A 20,669-nucleotide genomic window follows, 5' to 3' on the forward strand; every position below is an offset into this window, starting at 1 on the left:
CTTCCGATCTTTTACCACGAATGTGGGCAAGACCTATGGCACGAATAGTACGGATACGGCATGTTTTATGATCCGCTGGTAAGTGCGCGAGGCCGCGTTCCTTTCTAGCGGCGAAGTGGCAAAACCATCGTGATAAAGAAACGCAACCACGGCCTCAGGCCTTAGGCTCGAAACCGCCGCGCCGTCAATGGAACCTGCGGAGCGTAGCTCGCCGCCGCGGCTGAACGGTTCCGCTAAGAGGTGCGAGGGAAATCTGCGGTGGCTTTTTCCTTTTCGTCGGCCTAGGCAGGCGAACGAACGTGCCAGGCCGCGCCTAGCCTAGAGATAGTTTCATCGCGGCATAAAACCGTAATCTATGGCCTCTCTCGCCGTGTAAGAACGAGCGGAATCTCGCCCGCTGACGCTCGCGCTCGCGTCGGCGGCCTTTCCAGGCCGCGCGGATGATTATGCGCACATCCACCGCGACCAAGTATATAACGGTGGAAAAGGCAAGAAAATGACCTGTGTCAGCAACTATCGCCGTGAAATTGTTGCCGTTATTGCTAAATGAATCTCTGACTTTTTCGATTATATATAAGACACATATGTGCAAATTATATACAGATAATTTTATTTTATATAGTTATTTTAATGTGTTATAGGCCAAAATGACTATGACCAAATTATTATAATTTTATTAATTATTAATTATTAAATATTATTTAATAATATTTAATAAAACATGCCTTTCGACTATAACTCGAAACTGAAGAAGACGTATAGTGTTACGAGCGCAAAACGCTGACAGAGCGAGCGGAGGCTACGCGATCGCGAAAGATTGAAGAATGACACTCCAGAAATGCAAGCAAAGAAATTCGATTTTGAACTTCCTTAGCTTGCATCTGGGCCTTCTCATCCGAAACGACCGCATATGGTCCTGTTGCTAAGCTATCCCCTCCGAAAACTAATCGAAAAGGAGGTAATAAAACCACCCACCGCTAACGAGCGACAGATAGTCACAATCGTTAAATTATACAGGGCAGTTGAATTTATTAACAAAAGCAACCCCGTTCCCTGGTCGATCCCAAACTTTCCAGTTCTTATTTCGCCAACGATCCTCAAAAATCTCCGTGCCTTCTCAGAGGCACAACAAATGCAATAATATAAAAAATTTTCAAGAGTTGGGGTGTCAAAGTTATTTTATGTATAAAAATTCTTATGTAAATCTTGAAGATATTGAGAGATTATATTGTTATTTCAGTGACCTTAATTAAACTTATTCGTCTAGAAAAATCTTACGATATTTCGGTGACTAATTTTATTTCGAATAAGAGTGAAGCGATCAGTGTAAAACGACATTACATCTTTGACAAACATGTTCCGCCTCGATTGGGATTTCGGTTTCCGACCAGACCGATACGGAGGTAAGAAAACTCTACTAATGCAATTTTAATTTTTCTCGCTGTTTTTCTATTCTCTTGGCTGCAAAGTTCGCATAGCGGACAAGATTAAAGATTTTCAGATCTTTTTCTTCCCGCAAACTCGATGCAGCGGCGCGCAGCATCCGCGCTGCAGCGGAAGCAACGTGCTTTGATAGGCGTAACGTCCAATTAAAGGACGATTCGCAGAGGCAGTGCGCATTTATCGTTGATTATATTCATTTAATTATCTCGTTACAGCCGCGCGAAACGCTGCTTGCATGAAGCGCGGGTGCATATAACAGAATCATCAGCATATATCTGTCGTGGAGAAATATCGTGTAGTAAGATGGTCTGAAGAAACGTTAAAGTGTTTATGTCATAATGAAGGATCATATAATAAATTAATTCTCTTATGTTGCTATAATACTTGAAAAGTACAAAATTGAAATTGAATTATGAAATTATGAAAATATATTTCAATATCTATGAAAGATAAGTTTATGATAAGTATCAATAATAAAAAAATAACGAATTAATTTAAATAATTTTAATAGATATGAATCGATGATTTATTCGTTAAATTTTGCAATCTTTCAAGTTTAACAACCACTTAACCATCATTGCATATATTTATCGTCGTTTACCTCGTATATAAGCATATAAGCGGGACAATTACATGGAATGTTGTGTTCCGCGTCTCCATCCTTTTTCCTCTTCCTTTTCCTTTCTTCGTCTTCCTTCTCCACAGTTATCTCTGGCGCGCACAGTACTCTCTCGCGCATCGCTCCTTTCTTTGATTTATCGACGTATTTCTAATCAAGAGACCGCGCGCGATCGGTGGAAGCTGTATTAGTTAACCCTGTCAGATAAGTAGGTAGGTACCTCCTGGCTGGTCGTGCATGCTAAGTAGCCGCTTCGTGGGTGGTGCTCCGAACTAGCATCTAGTATTCGCGATGCACGTGGTACTCGCTGATCGATCGATCGATCGATGCGCGTTCCATCCCCTTTTAGAGGGAGCTCTCGATTAGTTATCTCGTATACAAGAGATGAGAAAAATTAGATTAATGAGAGAAATCGGAAAGAAATAATATAAAATTCTGATCCTAAAAAGATTACAGAGTTGGATTAAAATGAAAGATTGCAGAAGTTGAAGAAGTTTGAATATACAATTATATTTTCTGTTCTAACGTTTCCTATGTATTTTCAGGATCCGAGAAGAACGGCTATTCTGACGGTGGAGGCTCGTTTTCGTATCATTTCGGTGAGTACTTATCTATGTGTGATACCTGCTGTGCTTTTCCTGTATGTGTAGTATTAAATATCGTTATGCAATCTGCATAATTCTCAACCTATTTGTCGACGATGTGCTGTTTCTTCCGTCGCGATAATCCGTTGCGATAACTATAGGATTCTGACGTTAAGCGAAGTAACGTGATAACCGTCGTTTCTCGAATGTCGGAAGTGAAAATCATCAGTCCACTGATTCGAGCGATTACGCGGGAGCCGACGAAGTTAACTTTACGCACCGGGCGTATCTATCGGGCTAGGTCGGTGCTACGTGCGTAGCGAAGCGATTAGGTCTTAACGATTATTCGCGGTCCTGCGGTGAAGTTAACCGGTCGTGGAAGTAATAACGCCCGGACAATCTGGTCTGGCAATCAATGAGTACGTGTTTATGTAAATTGAACGAGTCGAGACACGAACCACGCGAGCCACTTTTCCTATACGCTTGCACCCTGGGCGTCGCATAGGATTAGACAAGTTTTATTAGCTCATGAGAAAGAAAGAGAAAGAGATGGAGAGAGAAAGGTAGAAGAAAAGGCGGAGAGAAGCGACATGAGAGTCGCACGCAATCGTCTTCAGTCACGAGAAGATACGACAGATTTTCTGGATTCGTGCTACTTTAAATTATGTCCATGTATTTCCTAGTTGCATAAGAGCGCGTTCAATTATATTTTAGCGAGACATAATATAAATGCCTATTATCTTTTTTTTTTTCGCGTTAACTACATAACTAATGAAATATACATGATAATAATTTTCAGTCTCTTCGTAAAGTACTTTAAATTCAAAGTATGTGAGAAATTCAACATTTACAATACACGGGCTATGATAGATGGGCAATTAGGTCCCGTAAACGTTGACTATTTGTAACGTACTAGCCGCCGCTGTAGCGTCTGAAAAACGCGCTTTTAATGCTAGCGAGTAGCTGACAATCCGGTAGTTATAACTCTTCTTGATCGACGATTACTTCTAGTAAATTGCCGCGGGGCGAAACGGCTCCCACACTTGCGAGGGAGTATCGTTTGTGCGCTACACAACGGGAGAATGTAAAGTAGAATAATCGTAGTCATTATTTTGTTAAACAAGATTTCGCCGACGCTATTTTCGTGCCGATAAACGCGACGCTATAAAATTTTTAGTACGCGCGAGCGATCGTTATTGGTACGTTTGCACACGTGGCTTTAAGATACTGTCAGTAGTTAAAGATAGAAAATTGCAGCACTCGTGGCATTTGTTTGCGCCGAACTTATATTATTTGTCGTGCTACACGTTCGTTTACTTAGAACGCATTGTGTAGGGGCATTTGTAGTAATAATAGGTACCGCCAGCTTTACGTGAAAATTGTGGGTGTTTTTCTCGTCACCTTTCAAATTCACGTCGATGCTGTTTGAAAAACGGCAAATTAAAAAGAATATTACAGCTGTATTGTAAAAAGTATGGCATATAACATTATTATTAAATAACTCACGTGTGGATTTTGCATTTTAAATGATATTTCTGTTCGCTTGATAATTTTGTATTTAAATTATGAAATTATATATAAATAATGAAAAAATATTTACACCTATAATATATTTTCCATTATTATATATATTTATCTTTATTTCTTTTCAAAAGGCATTTATATATTAAAATTATATTTAATATTAAATAATAATACAATACAATATTAGACACAAGTATTAAGTAAAGAGTATGTAATTGAGTATCGAGTTAAAATGTCATTGATCACTTTCCATTACTTGCATGATTTTACTTCTATAATTTGCGCCTTCTGTTCTCCCACCGCTGTCATTCGGCGTCGCGTAATTTGAAGCCTCCCTAAGGGTCAAATTTAATCAGTCCCCTATACTTCTTTCTCGTTCTGCGAAAGAATCTAGTTCAACGCGGCCGCGTTCCATCGCGAGGTCGTACGGCACGATTGATCATTGTAATCGTACCGGACGGAATGGATAGCGCGATCGTTCATCGAATGGGAGCCGCGGAGGCCGATCAATTATGCCGGTCGATTCCAGGCCACGAAATGTCAAGGCTCCATCTCGATGGAATTCTAACGCGGCCTCATCTTCGGCGACGGCGAGTCGCTCAAGTGTCATATGCGCGCGCGTCATTGTCGATGACGGGAGTAAAGATCCTTACCGTCATCGTAATGAACCGCAATGATTGATCTCCCTTCGAAATATCACGAGGGGATATGCCGGATAATTAGCGAGTCGCCTCGAGTATATATACCGGTGTTACTTTTAATAATATTAATAATATTCATTGATATATTCTTGTTTCTTCTGGCTTGTTGATGAATGTGATATGCAAGTTCTGTTATCGCTGCTGATTTTTAAAAAAATCAGAAATACCTGAGATGTATTAAAATTTTGATGTAAGGAATAAATATATATTTTTTTTTTATATTTATTATAATGTACATAACGCAAAAAGTGAGATAGAACGACTCTCAGATTTGCATATATCTCATTGTCTTATAAAACCACATTAAAATTCGAATCATTATAATTAATTAGTCTGCGCTATAGTTGACTCGCTTTTGTGTTTCTCTCGTAAATCTCTTCCTCCGCATGTGTCGTTAGTCGAGTACGAGGAGTTAATCCTACGCTATCGCGACCGATCCTCTAAACCCGCGCGCGATCAGGCGTGATCCCTCTTGACATCAGGCGAGACCGTCGCCTCCGCGGAGGCTCTAAACAAAGTCGCGTCTGGAAAACGGTCGTCTTCGCGGTAGCCGTCGTCATTCATTCCTACCATGGAACGGAACAGCACGGCCACCCTACGTATTCTCTCGTTCACGACGAGGATGCTGGCTGGACCGCGCGCGAACAGCGGGGGACGCGTGTAAGTACGCGCACGTACGCGCGCGCACACGCGTGTGCCGAAGTATAATAAACATAATCGCGGTAGCGCGCGATGAGGAGGCCTTGGCCGTCTCCCTTCGGTCGTGCCCGGCACGCCCACCGCTACCATCGCCGTACAAAGAGAAAATACCGCGCCGTGGCAATCAACGGTTTTACACCTGAGCATCTTCACGTAGGTCGGCCGGCCCGGCCGGTCCGCGAGACGAAGGCGATGATGTTGAGAGAAAGAGAGATTGAAGATTGAGGGGGAAGGAGAGAAAAGATGCCTCCGTCGAGCGCCTTCACCACGATAGGCAAGACTCGGCGAGCACGATGTACCGACCTACCTACCTACCCTCAAGGATTATCGAAGCCTGCATCTTTCGATACGCTCCCGTTCCTTCCTTCGCGCGCGGGCTCCCGTTGCGCGTCCCGGATCGATCCTGACGCGGCCTGCAGGATTTAGATCCTCGATTCGGATTCCGGTCTCTAACGGTCGTGCCGGGTCGCGCGAGCTTGGCAAATCCCACGGAATGCGGGAATGCTTGCTATGTGCTTATTTTTTCTTTTTCGAGATACTAAATGGATAAACGAGATTGTTAAAAATCTTTGTATATGCATTTAACTTGAAGTAATTAATATCGGTATATTATCAATATATTTATTTATATTTAACGAATCGCGTAAGATGATGATTCCTATATTTTATGGAAATCATATCATCTGGATGTATAATAGATTCTTTTAAATTCAACGCTTTGTTAAGTTTGTCAACATTATTTTTTATGAAGCTTTAACTTGATGCAAATTCGATTTTAGATTTAATACATATTTTTTTTGTTATCGTGATTTTCTCACGTATGCGTTTGCTAGGATTTCTGTTTCTTTGTTTCTATCCGAGGAGCAAAGATCCGCGTAATATTAGGTCTGCCGGAAAGTTCTGTCCGTTTTTGGAATAAAACAAAATACAAATTTTTATTACCGTCAATAAACTTTATTAAATAATGTAATTGCCATTATTCGGAGAAGTATTGTCAGCAACTGGATAATTTAAATACAGCAGTCCAAGAAAAGAGGCCGCCGATGTTCAATAGGAAGAACATCATACTGCATCATGATAATGCCAGGCCACATGCTGCTTTGGATACTCGTCAAAAAATTGCAGAACTAGGCTGGAAAATTCTGTCGCATCCACCATATTCCCCGGACTTAGCACCCACCGACTATCACTTGTTTTTGTCCTTACAAAATTTTTTGAGGGGCAAAAAATTAAAAAATGAAGAAGATATCAAACAAGCACTGGTTCAATTTTTCGCATCAAAAGATAAAACATTTTTCGAAAAAGGGATATACAAATTGCCCTCACGCTGGCAAGAAATCATTAATAATAATGGCAATTACATTATTTAATAAAGTTGCTGACACTTCTCCGAATAATGGCAATTACATTATTTAATAAAGTTTATTGACGGTAATAAAAATTTGTATTTTGTTTTATTCCAAAAACGGACAGAACTTTCCGGTAGACCTGATATAAAGAAGTCAAGCAAATTATACAAAGTCGTTAGAAAGAAGACACCGATGCATTCTCTTCGAAATATGCTGATACATATTGACTACATATCGGCGATTATCGCTCGAGTGGAAGACTATTCTCCTTTTCGTGATCGCATCACACGAGTTGAGAAGCGATCAAATTTCAAAGGGTTAAAGATTCTCTGACGCGGAATGAATTTTTAGCAAGTATGCGAGCCATTTATCTTTTAACTTGTTTATTTGTATAAAAAGGATTAAGGGAACTGTTTATTAAACTGCATACATATATATAAAATAATTTTTTTCTTGAAATTAATGTTTAACTAAATATTACATTCACACATTCACAATTTGTAGTTGATAAATTATCGTAATAATTGCGCCGTAATATTCATTAATATATCAAAAGGCCGTATAATCGAGCATTTCCGATTATACACAATACATACTCTATTCTGTTATAATTATATTTCTCACGATTAATACTTCCTTCTAGGCTAGGCAAACTTGCGAAAACGGATTTCCTTTTACAAGTCCACAAACGATCAATGCACATATATATCATATATACTTTTTATAAATTCATTGAAACTAATTAATTATCTAAAGCCATTTTTTGATTGAAAATCTCAATAAAATTTAAAAACATATTGATTATATTAATTATATTAATATTAATTATATTTACTTGATATTTCGAGCATTAATATTTATAATATTAAATAAAAAAATTATTAATTAAATAAAAAAACAGAAAATTTAATAAAGATACAATTCTATTTGTTAAAATTAGAACCTTGGTCTATGTAGATCCTAACAGGATATTAAAGGCATAAGAGTTTCTTTTTTCTCAATAAAAGTGTGCAGTTATAATCCTGTTTTATAGCTCATAGATCACTGCTTAATGATAATTACTGCACTATATTCTTTAATCGATCAGCTACGGTACAGCCGGTCGCTTCCGGTGCGCAGCATATACTTATTGCAACACGAATATATTATACTCGCGTAGACTTGAATGCGATGCGCACTTTATCTGTTGCAATTAACAATTTTATTCTCTCTCTTTCTGTCTTTTAATATTTTATATAAAAATTTTATGTGTATTTTATCACTTCCTAAAATAAAATCCGAATTATATAGAGTTGACTACAAATAGCAATATTCTAAGATTAAATATGCGAAGCATATATATGTTTTAGAATGCGCAAAATAATTTTTTTTTTTTGTATACGAATAGAAAATATATATGAAATTTTTATACATATTTTTATAAATGGATTTTTTAAAATTTTTGTTGTGTATATATTTTTATTATATCATAATTTAATCTTTCTCTTGATATAACCGGGGAACGCAGAAATGTGTACGAAGCTTAAAGGACGTGATGGGTAAAATATTACCAAATTTATCAACATCGCTCATCCGCTTACGCCACTGTCATCGCCCACCGCGAAAACGAATGCTCGCGAGAAGCCAGGAGTATCCCCCTCCGATACTCGCGAAGATCCTTTAGAAAGTTGCCCCGGTTGCCGCGATTGTTTGATCAGAGAGCCGTAGGAACGAGTCGTTAGCTGGTACGTGCCCCGATCGCGTTTCCTGCCCTTCTGTTCGCTTCCCTTTCGATGCGTGTCCTCTCGCACACGCACTTTCGTATACGTGCGCGCTCGCGCAACGTGCGTATACGATCGAGAAAGAAAGGAAGAAAGAAAGAGAAAGAGAGCGAGAGAAAGGAGATTACCGTTCGGACACCGGGAGCATAAGTCTATACTTATGGGCTAGGTGGTAGATATGGAGCGGTCGATAATGATCCAATATACTGGTACATCCTCGCGAAGTAATTACAATGATGAGCGAATCGCTACCATCGGGCGCCCGAGCGAGCTCCTTCGGAGGCTAGGCGTTGGATCAAGACCCGTCTTCCACCTTCTCTCCTCCCCCTCCCACCTTGCCCCACCTCATCACCGCGTCGACTTCTTGCTCCCTTCGCTGCTCTTCCTTGATCCTCTTTCGCCTTCCTCTTCTCTTCCTCTCCTTGGTCTTTTCCTTTTCCTTCTTCCCTTCTTCATCTCCTTCTTCTTCTTCTTCTTCTTCTTCTTCTTGTACTTTCATACAGCCGCCGGTCGCTACGGCGCATAGCACCGCAACAAGAGCAAACATCTCTTCGGGGTCGTCACGGGGCCACGGAGTCACGGTGGATGAATCTCTCTCTCGCTCCTCTCTCGATCCTCCGGAATTATCACAGGGGCCACCGCGAGGGTTCACTTGGCCGGAAGTGCGTCATCAGCGGTATACGTGCTCGATGAAACCATCGTACGGACGAATCTGTAGGAGAGAGTACAGGCCGAGTATCGTAGCTCGTCTCGAACTCGCCCGGGACCCTTATCTCGATGTGGTCGTCGCGCACACGGTGTTGGCGGATGATTAGCTTCGATTCGTTTGCGTCTGTATGCGACGGTGTTGTCATTGATCGATAGATCGGTCGATCGCTGCGTTGGTCCGCGCGGATTCGAATCGCCAACGATGATGAATAATTGTGTTATTGTATTAGTACCGAGGGATTACAACAAGAAAGGCAAAATAAAAGATGCAGGAAGGAGAGATTAACTCGTGATAGTTGAAGTTAATTGCAAAGCGATAATTGCGGGTCATCCATATGCATGGGGAATCAGAGAACTACTGTTCTCGAAGGAGAATAATTTATTTGATAGAATTTAATTTTGATACAAAAAGAGAAAATAAAGTGATTAGATGGTGATAACAATTAATGATACCACTCGAAATATCTTGTTTATCTCAAGAAGTATAAAGAGAAAATATATACACTAAACAATTATTTTTGTTAAATTATTATACTTGAACGCGATTAATTTTACGGATATAAAATACATACAATAATATGTTAATGATTTTTATTTTTCTTTTGAATTATTTTAATTTATATAACGCACTTTATATAATGTTTTAATTTAGATGAAGTATACAAGATACAAAAAACATCGCGCAAGTTTTAACAAATAATGATGAAGATATGCGTGATGGACACTCGTAAAACCGCCGTCGTCGGTCAACTCGAGCGCGAAGCATCCGCTCCGGCATAAGTTCATTCATCGATTTTTTGCCGCGAAGAACCTGCTGTGAGCTAGATCGCGCTCGGCTCACCGGGAGCTGAGTACAGGCGATACGAAGTGTCTGATTAACGTTGATTTTTTGCAAGCGCCGACTGTCCGACGCCTCGTCACAAGCCGAAGACCTCAGCCTCCTCGCCTCTTCTTCCCGGTCGTTTCGATTACGATCGATACGGTTGTCGAACCGAACTATTCTACCTCATTCACCGCGATATCACGCCCAAGTTTTTCGAACTGACCTTCTTCTCCGACAATTTTTAACACCCCAAAATAATCCTAAAACACGTTCGATATTATCTTAATTCTTATTTGGGATTAATTAGCACTCTTTTAATAGCGACGACAAAAATGTTGTGTTAATTTTGGACTTCTTCAAGTTACGTAAATAATAGGATTAGTATGTCTGCGTTTTAATAAAAAGATTTATGTGGGTGCTTTTATGAAAAGTATTATTTAAGTATATATAGAAGAGAATTATATAGTATATTCTATATATAATACACTAATGAAGCAATATATATTCACAAATAATATCCGCTAATTTATTAAATTTTAATTTTTTATCAAATATATATTAATCAAATTTTTATCTAGTTATTAATCTCTCGATTTTCTTTCGCCTTCCTCTTCTCTTCCTCTCCTTGGTCTTTTCCTTTTCCTTCTTCCCTTCTTCATCTTCTTCTTCTTCTTTTTCTTCTTCTTCTTGTACTTTCATACAGCCGCCGGTCGCTACGGCGCATAGCACCGCAACAAGAGCAAACATCTCTTCGGGGTCGTCACGGGGCCACGGAGTCACGGTGGATGAATCTCTCTCTCGCTCCTCTCTCGATCCTCCGGAATTATCACAGGGGCCACCGCGAGGGTTCACTTGGCCGGAAGTGCGTCATCAGCGGTATACGTGCTCGATGAAACCATCGTACGGACGAATCTGTAGGAGAGAGTACAGGCCGAGTATCGTAGCTCGTCTCGAACTCGCCCGGGACCCTTATCTCGATGTGGTCGTCGCGCACACGGTGTTGGCGGATGATTAGCTTCGATTCGTTTGCGTCTGTATGCGACGGTGTTGTCATTGATCGATAGATCGGTCGATCGCTGCGTTGGTCCGCGCGGATTCGAATCGCCAACGATGATGAATAATTGTGTTATTGTATTAGTACCGAGGGATTACAACAAGAAAGGCAAAATAAAAGATGCAGGAAGGAGAGATTAACTCGTGATAGTTGAAGTTAATTGCAAAGCGATAATTGCGGGTCATCCATATGCATGGGGAATCAGAGAACTACTGTTCTCGAAGGAGAATAATTTATTTGATAGAATTTAATTTTGATACAAAAAGAGAAAATAAAGTGATTAGATGGTGATAACAATTAATGATAACACTCGAAATATCTTGTTTATCTCAAGAAGTATAAAGAGAAAATATATACACTAAACAATTATTTTTGTTAAATTATTATACTTGAACGCGATTAATTTTACGGATATAAAATACATACAATAATATGTTAATGATTTTTATTTTTCTTTTGAATTATTTTAATTTATATAACGCACTTTATATAATGTTTTAATTTAGATGAAGTATACAAGATACAAAAAACATCGCGCAAGTTTTAACAAATAATGATGAAGATATGCGTGATGGACACTCGTAAAACCGCCGTCGTCGGTCAACTCGAGCGCGAAGCATCCGCTCCGGCATAAGTTCATTCATCGATTTTTTGCCGCGAAGAACCTGCTGTGAGCTAGATCGCGCTCGGCTCACCGGGAGCTGAGTACAGGCGATACGAAGTGTCTGATTAACGTTGATTTTTTGCAAGCGCCGACTGTCCGACGCCTCGTCACAAGCCGAAGACCTCAGCCTCCTCGCCTCTTCTTCCCGGTCGTTTCGATTACGATCGATACGGTTGTCGAACCGAACTATTCTACCTCATTCACCGCGATATCACGCCCAAGTTTTTCGAACTGACCTTCTTCTCCGACAATTTTTAACACCCCAAAATAATCCTAAAACACGTTCGATATTATCTTAATTCTTATTTGGGATTAATTAGCACTCTTTTAATAGCGACGACAAAAATGTTGTGTTAATTTTGGACTTCTTCAAGTTACGTAAATAATAGGATTAGTATGTCTGCGTTTTAATAAAAAGATTTATGTGGGTGCTTTTATGAAAAGTATTATTTAAGTATATATAGAAGAGAATTATATAGTATATTCTATATATAATACACTAATGAAGCAATATATATTCACAAATAATATCCGCTAATTTATTAAATTTTAATTTTTTATCAAATATATATTAATCAAATTTTTATCTAGTTATTAATCTCTCGATTTTAAAATGTATAATGCATGGCGGAATATCGGTGACCTTTGTCCGTGCAATCGAGCCTGTCATATTTCCGTCTGTCGGAGAGAACGGAGACGATTGCGACGCCACTGTGAGTGCATCCGAGCAACAAGAGCACGCATAACGTAGATGCAACGCTCCGCAACACTGGATTGCCGAGGGCGCGCTCCTTCTCCGCAAGAACCGGAGGTGAAGGGGGCATATCGGGGAGCACGAAGAGGGGCACTGGGGGGCCAAGGGGGAAGAGAGGTCGACCGGGATAAACATCTGAGCCCCGCCCGGCACCCGAGGCTGTACCGCTTGTTGCTCTTCTCTACCTTTTACCTCTCCTTTCCTTCTTCTTCTTCTTCTTCTTCTTCATCGTCCTCTTCTGCTTCTTCTTCATCATCTCTCTTCTTTCATTTCTCTTTCTCTCTCTCTCTCTCTCTCCTCCGCTCTCGACAGCCGGCACGCCGGCATTATTAATCCTGGGTGCAGTTCGCGAGTGTCGATATGTAGCATTTCGCGCGTCTCGCATTTTACGGCGTTACGCCTCTTTCTGATTTCCTTAATTGTATTTCATTTTTTTAAAACTTACTTGGGTCCAATTGAACTTCCGTCGTGCTCCTTTTGACAATAGTTCGACTTGCGATATGATCAATTGATAGCGATAAAAATTCATTTATTAATTGACCTAAAACTATGAAATTATCATATGACACATCTGCAACAGAAATTTTTCTAACATTCGTCCTTGCAACGTTCAGCTCAAGATATCCTTGTTCGGCTCGAATTCTCGTTCGGTTGTTACTTCAATCAAGATTTAAGAAAAGTGAATGCTACGATGACCAGTATCTTCATCTAAAATGTGAAGCATCTTCAGATTTTATTTCCGAAATATTATTCGTCATTACGCCATTACATTGTTGTTGTTGGCTTTTATGTTATTTAGAATCGTAATAATGTGTCGAAGAGAGATAGAGATATGTATGCTAAACAATCTTTTTATCGAACTCTCTCTTTCTACGTGTGATATTTATCTGTTTGACTCCGCTTTTGTTTTGTTTTTTTGACGGATTACATTCAACAAGCTTATTTTCTCGAAGCTCGCGAGAGACATGTCTACTCGACGTAAACTCCGATCTGGTTCTCATTTCATTAACATTGTAATAGCGAGTAGTACATACTTGATCAATGTTCTCGAGCGGAAAATGCTGCTTTGGAGATTAAACGTTCGTTTAATATTGTTCTGAAAAGGACTCCATCGAAAAGTAGAAATGTTTTTATACAATTGAAACATAAGCATGATTTATCTTATATCTGGAGCAAATATTCATTAATTATAGGTACTATAAATATTTATCACATCAATTTTTAATGCTCTATCATATTTTTCAAACAAACATAGGGAAAATCACAGCTTATATAAGAATTTGTCGTCGATCATTTTGGAGATTTATCTCGTCGAGAGTGAAATTATCACAGAGTTTTTTTGCCGTTTTCCTATTCTCACACACACAGAAAAATACATACTATATACAAGTAAATATTACTTGTTTCAAGTATTTCATAAGTTCATCATAAGCATCAAATTTATTCAAAATATATTCTAAATCCTAATAAATTTAATATTTCAATCAAGAATATTAAATTAAATAATTGAAAGAAATACATTAAATTTTTCTGATCTAATAAATTTTCTTACATTAAATTAACCATATCTGACTTTTCTTCGATAAAATTTTATAATATTCTTCAAAAGAAAATATTTACTTTTTTTGAGTACATGATAATGAGTATTTCTAAAATTTGTGACAAGTCTATTTTAAGACTATTATTAAGAGAATATTCTTTGTTAAAGATAACTGTTACTTAAAAGAAGTAAAGTAAACTGAGTAATCATTTTATTTAGCAATAGAATAATATTTTTCTGTGTGCACTTTTATCCGGACGATTTAAGTTCGTCCACGTATTGAATAGTTTACGGCTTTTAAATAAGCGACCCTCACTCGTTCCTAAACAATTTGCCCATAGCGCAGATTGCTCGTAAATAAAGGTAATCTATTCCATCCGGAAGATAAAAATCGGTCCGACTTTGCTAACGGGGGCCACGGAACAGAGCAACTACCACTGACGGTTTGGTCGCCTCCCGGTGCGAGCGAGAGGAGCTTGGCGATCGAGGGGGCCGAAGGAGGAGATGGTGGTCTGTTCCGCGGGTGAACGCTCCTCCAGTTATTCATTTTTACGTCGCTCATTGCTCGGATTTTACGAGGCAAAAATTATGAAATTGCACTTTGTGCATTGCATGGCGTACCCTCTATCCTCTTGCCCTCTCACTCGCTCACCACCCTCCGCGCGCTTTCCATTGCTCTTTTCTTCTTGGCGGTTATATGTATCGCATGATTTCCCACATCGTCAATCTTTTCAAGAATTTTTGGTACGTTCAGAATCTTGTGGTAAAAGTTCGATATTATACTGACTGAATCTGAGTTTGATTAGAAGAATCCCGTTCTTTACGCGACAAAAAATATGTTTATGTTAATAGATTTTTAATAATTAATAAATTTATTTTTTATACTTTTGTCATTACTTAATTCACGTTCAAGTTCTCGTTTTCCGCTCGTTGTAAAATATGGAGTATAATTTAACAATTTTAATTATACTAATATGTGCCGGATCACGTTTCATCCTGAATTTTTTGGAATAAACCTGCTCGTTTTTTGGTCTTAAATTTCCGTCGTTTCGCGTCAAACGCGTATAAATTATCGATCTAAACATCACGCGAGAAGAGAGAATTTGACGCTTCTGCCGGACACGGCGCGTCTCTCGACATCACCATATAAATTACCGGCCTAAATTGGAGGATTTTACATTCCTACCCACGCTCTCCGCGCGCGTTCCCTCGCTTTGCTGCCGAATAAATTATTGGATTACATTAGGTTCCAAATTTCCGTGCATCAACACTCGCGGATGATAAACGAAAATGAAGAGCGTGCTATGTCATGCGAATCCACGGAACGCCTGGTGGAATATTAATGCCAAATCGTACCGTAAATTGGATTTCAAGCGTCAAAGGACATGACCCGATGATATTTGTATCTCATCAGCGCGGACATAACTCGCCTCATCGTGATATTTATTTTCACAGAAAGGCATTGTCACATAATATATTTTATAATTGTTCAAAATAACACAATGTGGTAATTATCTCAAGTCTCTCGTAGAAATATTAAATCACCATATTTGTTCAAATGTAAAATTTTTCACATTTTTTAAAATAGAATTTGTCAATTAAATTATCTATCAAATGATTTTATTTTGTTTTTGTACGATTAATAATAAACAGTAAAACATTTAGAAAGCAATAATATTTGGCACGAAAAAAGAACCACCTAAGGCTGATACAATAAAAATCTAACACGTGTATCAATTGTTGTAATTTTAAGTTCATTCATTTTACTATGTAGTTAAATATTTGCGTGAACTCATCAGAGAGCCATCTGGAAGGATTTTCAAAGCGATTGGATTTCAGTTGGCATGATCGACCGTTCTGCTTATATAAATTTTTTTGCCGATGCAGCCATTCGACACCTGCATCTTTCCTTGACCTTTCAAGTGCACGTTCACGTTCCGTCTGACCTTTACCATCGCTGATTCATCGGTATCTCGCGCCGTAACCTCGCGCGTATAATCGTGCGTGTTCGTATCTATCATCTCGTTTATCGTATCGCGGCGGCCAGCGATATTAATCGGCGCAAACACAGTTTTTCGACGAAAATCTCGAGAGTCTCTTAATTTATTGATTGTAATTGGGTATCATTACTGCATATTTTATATGCGAGTTAAATGTGCAATATTGATTTACTATGTTTGATTTAATATGTTTGATAAGTTTGATTTAAGCTTTTAAGCTATCTTTGCAATAAAAAGGATATAAGGTCGTTTATATATAACATTTAATATTTTAATTTAAAATATATTGTATTTATTAACATTATATATGATAGATGAAGAATATTAATTATTTCTAGAAATTCTTTCACTATTTCAATCATAATTCTTTATACAAAACATTTTGAATTAGAAATCTAACATCAATGTCAACTCTACTGCTAGCTTGATGTTGACGATTATACTGTAGATACACTGTACGGATAGATGTACTGTAATAACACGGAATGAGTTCGAATTATGGATAATTATACGGACGATAGACATATCGCGGACGATGAGTCGTTGAAAATAGCAAATTCCATGCCATTCCTTTCAATTAACGATCGATCGAAAAAACGGAACGAGTAAGAGAAAATCGATAAAAAGAGTACGTAGCTCAAGGAGATATTGATCGATTCTCTCCGACAGTTCGTTTGCTCCGAGATTTCCTGCGTCGAGAGAAGACGATTCGCGGACAGCCGTTTGATGAGTAAATCGGCCGCGGCAGCTAATGAATTCTGGAGGCAATCTCGATGTCGATATATACGATTCATTCGCACGGCTCATTAGGGAACGTTCGTTCCGTGTGTTTATGTTACTGGCATACATCATAATAAAAATTTCGTAAAGCCGTCCGTCATCGTTTTTACGCCTCTCTTATGGAGACACGTGTCTGTATCGTTTCTGCCCGCTTCATTTCTGATTGACTCTCGAATTTATCAATATATATCGAGAATCCAGAGGCGACGAAACCGCTCCTTTTTATGACAACATTTATCAAAATTAATTTTATAGTAAAATATTGGAGCCGATTGATTGCGATATGCATGTTTCCCCATAAACCAATCCCTTTAAAACTTACGAGTAGTTTCGCGGAATTTAAAAGAATATGCTTTCTAATTTACATATTCTGCTAAAAACATTATGATTAATTTCAGTTTTATGGTTTTTCGGAAATGTCTTTTTTAAGATAAGACACATGCTTAAAATCTCATCGATTTCATCAGCAACGGCAAGTTTAACGATGTCAGCTCCATTTAAAAAATACTAAGATGTTTTTCGAGAGGGTTCGCAGGAATAATCATCGAGAGAGTACGAAAAGTAGCGGCAGAGGAGAGATATACATAGATATACATGGCGCGAGAGAGAAGCCCGGTGGGGAGGTTTTAGTGCCGGCTGGACATTTCAATTAAATCGTCGAAATCATCATCGAGCACCGGTGTCGGCGTCCACCTCGCGTTCGCCATCGTCATCGTTCCCCCCTTCGGTCCTCGTTTTGCTGACGAACGTAAATTTCTCCATTCAACGGGACCGTAACTTCTCCGTGTACGCGCGCGCGCGCGCGAGCGGAGGCACCATCGGAGGGGTTCTCGTGCGGCACGCCAGAACAAGTCTATGAAATATGAGCTCTTTTGATCCGGCATACTGTAATGAGAAAGGGGAATGCCGCGAGTTGCTCTTTTTTTTCCTCCTCGTCGAGATCCCTCGGCGCGGCTGAGATCCCGATGATGCCGCGAATGCTTGGCACGGATCACAACGCTTTTCGATCGAATAGGCATAACTGTTCCATCAATAGATGTCAGGAACTATCTCGAATTGTATGTAAAAATAACGTTTATGTGTTGTAATAAATCATAAAGCTCTCGAATCCATATTTGCATATAATAACAATATTTATATCTGTGATGGGATTCAGTGACTTGCTATCGATGGTTTTCGATATCGTTAACTAGCGACAGCCAATGGCAAGGACAATCCTGGAGAAAAGCGCAACTCTTATAGGCTATCGCTCGCTAACGACAACGATAATCGTCGCTAAGACGTTAGAGAATCCTGTAACTGATCAATTTCACGTAATATTTTTGCACATATAATGATAACATTGCAGATCTCGGTAATAACTTGTTTCTATACGTAAGATGCTATTTTATTCATTTTCGCAAATATGTCCTTATTTAATCTGATGGGTGCAATGCGTTGCATCGTCGATATAAAATTCTTGTATGACACGCACAGCGCGCGCGAGACGAGTATGATAAACTTGATCTAGCGGTAGCCAGAAGTTATAAGGAATATTATAAGGGGGAGATGTAGTCTACTAGAACTCGATCCGGCTCTCGATATACCAAAAGAAGCCTCATTATCAACCTGTCCCATCTTATCAGGTCGGCGCAGCATCGCCGCTAAATCATCGGGGCAAATCCTTGGCGGGGCACCTTTAATTAGCGGGCGTGCACGAGGGGAAAAAAATATGAAGACGTAATACGTTATCCGGTTGCCTTCCTCTCCCGGGTGCCTACCGGTAGATAGAGAGGCCGGTCCAGTTGATGCCGAGAGGCGTTGCTCATAAATAATGAACACGTATTCATGAACGCCACCGGTTACTTCGTCTCTGAAGATGAACCACGACTAGATGGAGTCCTGCATTTAACTAGCGTGTCGCGATTGGGAAAACTGGCGTTTCGAAAACACGAGATGCCTTATGTCATGAATATGATATCTCGAGATTTATGTGGCGTTAAAGTTAGATTTCCTGTCATTTATCGCTCGGGAAAGTAGATTTGTATAACATTTGTATAACGTGAGATTGTCTCTCTACCCTTTCTGTAATATTAAATTATTTGAACGAGTTGTGAGAATGTAAGATGTATAGCAGTCAATTATTCATAATTAATTCTCAAGATGGTCTTAACAGAAAAAGATTTTATGTTGCATGTGCGTTTACTTGCAAAAAAAAATAAAATTCTATTTCTCGCTGAGAGCTCACTAGTATTAAAGAAAAATATGCAATATTTATCGATTGCTTTTTACTCCAAAGATAAAAGATTTTTTATTGCATTTTTGAAATATATATATACAAATTATAAAAAGATCAGAGACGAATATATTGATCGCAAGTTTTATGTTACTCGTTTCATATCGTTACGTCCAGCCGATCGTGAAATTTGTAACCGGCCGAACGGCATCGCGCACTAATTAATTCCCGCGAGTGGGCTGATGGACGTCAGTCCGGTGCGCAAGGACAGGTCGTATCGATCCAGCTGAACGATTAATACATCCAGTTGCGCATGGCGCGATGCGGAGGAGGTCGACGGACCGTTTAATCGCCGATAGTTCTCCGGGAAGGAAAATGGCCGAGGTGGTAATCGCTACCTGCGGAAGCTCGGCGATCGACGCCAGATAGGGGATACCAATATAATGCACCCCGTACATCGGGATTCTGTTTCGACGAGCTGTGCGTCGTTCGCTCGAATAATCTCGCGGAGCGGATATCTAAACGAGGAGCTCGGAGCGCAGCCTCCGGGCAACGCGTACGTACAGAGATATACATATACATACGTATAATAAGCCGACGCAGAGAGAGAGAGAGAGAGAGAGAGAGAGAAGCAGCTCTCTCGAGTGATATATATCGGGCGCGATATATCGTCTTTGATGGTACATCTCGAAGCCGGGGTGAACTACTACTACTCGTTGGTTAAAGCCAGCGTCTCGCCCCTCGCGAAACAATATAATGATTAACCTAACAAGCTCTCATCTCGGCGCGCTGCTCACTACTTTGTACGTTAGTTACCCCACTGCGATATAGGAACATGTTCGAATATTTGAAGGCGACGTTTTTAGAATAATCTCGGAGATATATGTGCTCGATGATGTTATAGGATTACCGTGGATTACCATAGGATACCGTGTAATTAGTGTTAATTTAAGTGCATGGATAGGATCCGATTAATACAAGTCGGAATAGCAAGAGGATTTTCATTAAAACAATTTAGAGATTATTAATATCGCAAAAAAGTTTAAGAGTGAGAATATTATGTCAATTGCAATGAAATAAAGCGTAGACGATATATTGATAATTGATATCTCACGCTTGAAAGAATATAACACAAAATATTGTATAATTAAAGTTATCACAGTTAACCCAGACATAGACAACAGTTCCGATAAGATTACTTATGACGCAAGCTCAAGGAATTAAGTGAGAATAATAATTTCTTAAAATGATATACACAATATGCCAAAAATTGTTACTTTTATTTACAAATAAACAATAAATTATTTTTTCCCATTCTTTTAAAATTCGTATTTAGAATCGCGATAAAACATATAACACAGCAAAGTCGAACTATAAGGAAAACGGTTGCACTAGGTTGCCCAGGAGCCGACGTAGGACGATGATATTGTTTTACGAGCGATCCTTTAAGAA

General features: G+C 39.2%; 1 protein-coding gene across 4 annotated transcripts in view; it reads left to right on the forward strand.

The window, feature by feature from the left end:
- The window catches only part of LOC115246178 (uncharacterized protein KIAA1522-like), a 312,320-nt gene that overhangs the window by 149,136 nt on the left and 142,515 nt on the right, over positions 1-20,669 (forward strand). For 3 of the 4 annotated variants that reach the window (XM_029824830.1, XM_029824832.1, XM_029824833.1), the window contains exon 3: positions 2,608-2,661. In XM_029824830.1, coding sequence (XP_029680690.1) covers positions 2,608-2,661 — 54 coding nt within the window. Of the gene's footprint in view, positions 1-1,240; positions 1,404-2,607; positions 2,662-20,669 lie in introns of all 4 variants that reach the window. The other variant, XM_029824834.1, reaches the window with a different exon arrangement.

This window comes from Formica exsecta, unplaced genomic scaffold (assembly GCF_003651465.1).
Source record: "Formica exsecta isolate Colony F162 unplaced genomic scaffold, ASM365146v1 scaffold14, whole genome shotgun sequence".
NCBI lineage: Eukaryota > Metazoa > Arthropoda > Insecta > Hymenoptera > Formicidae > Formica > Formica exsecta.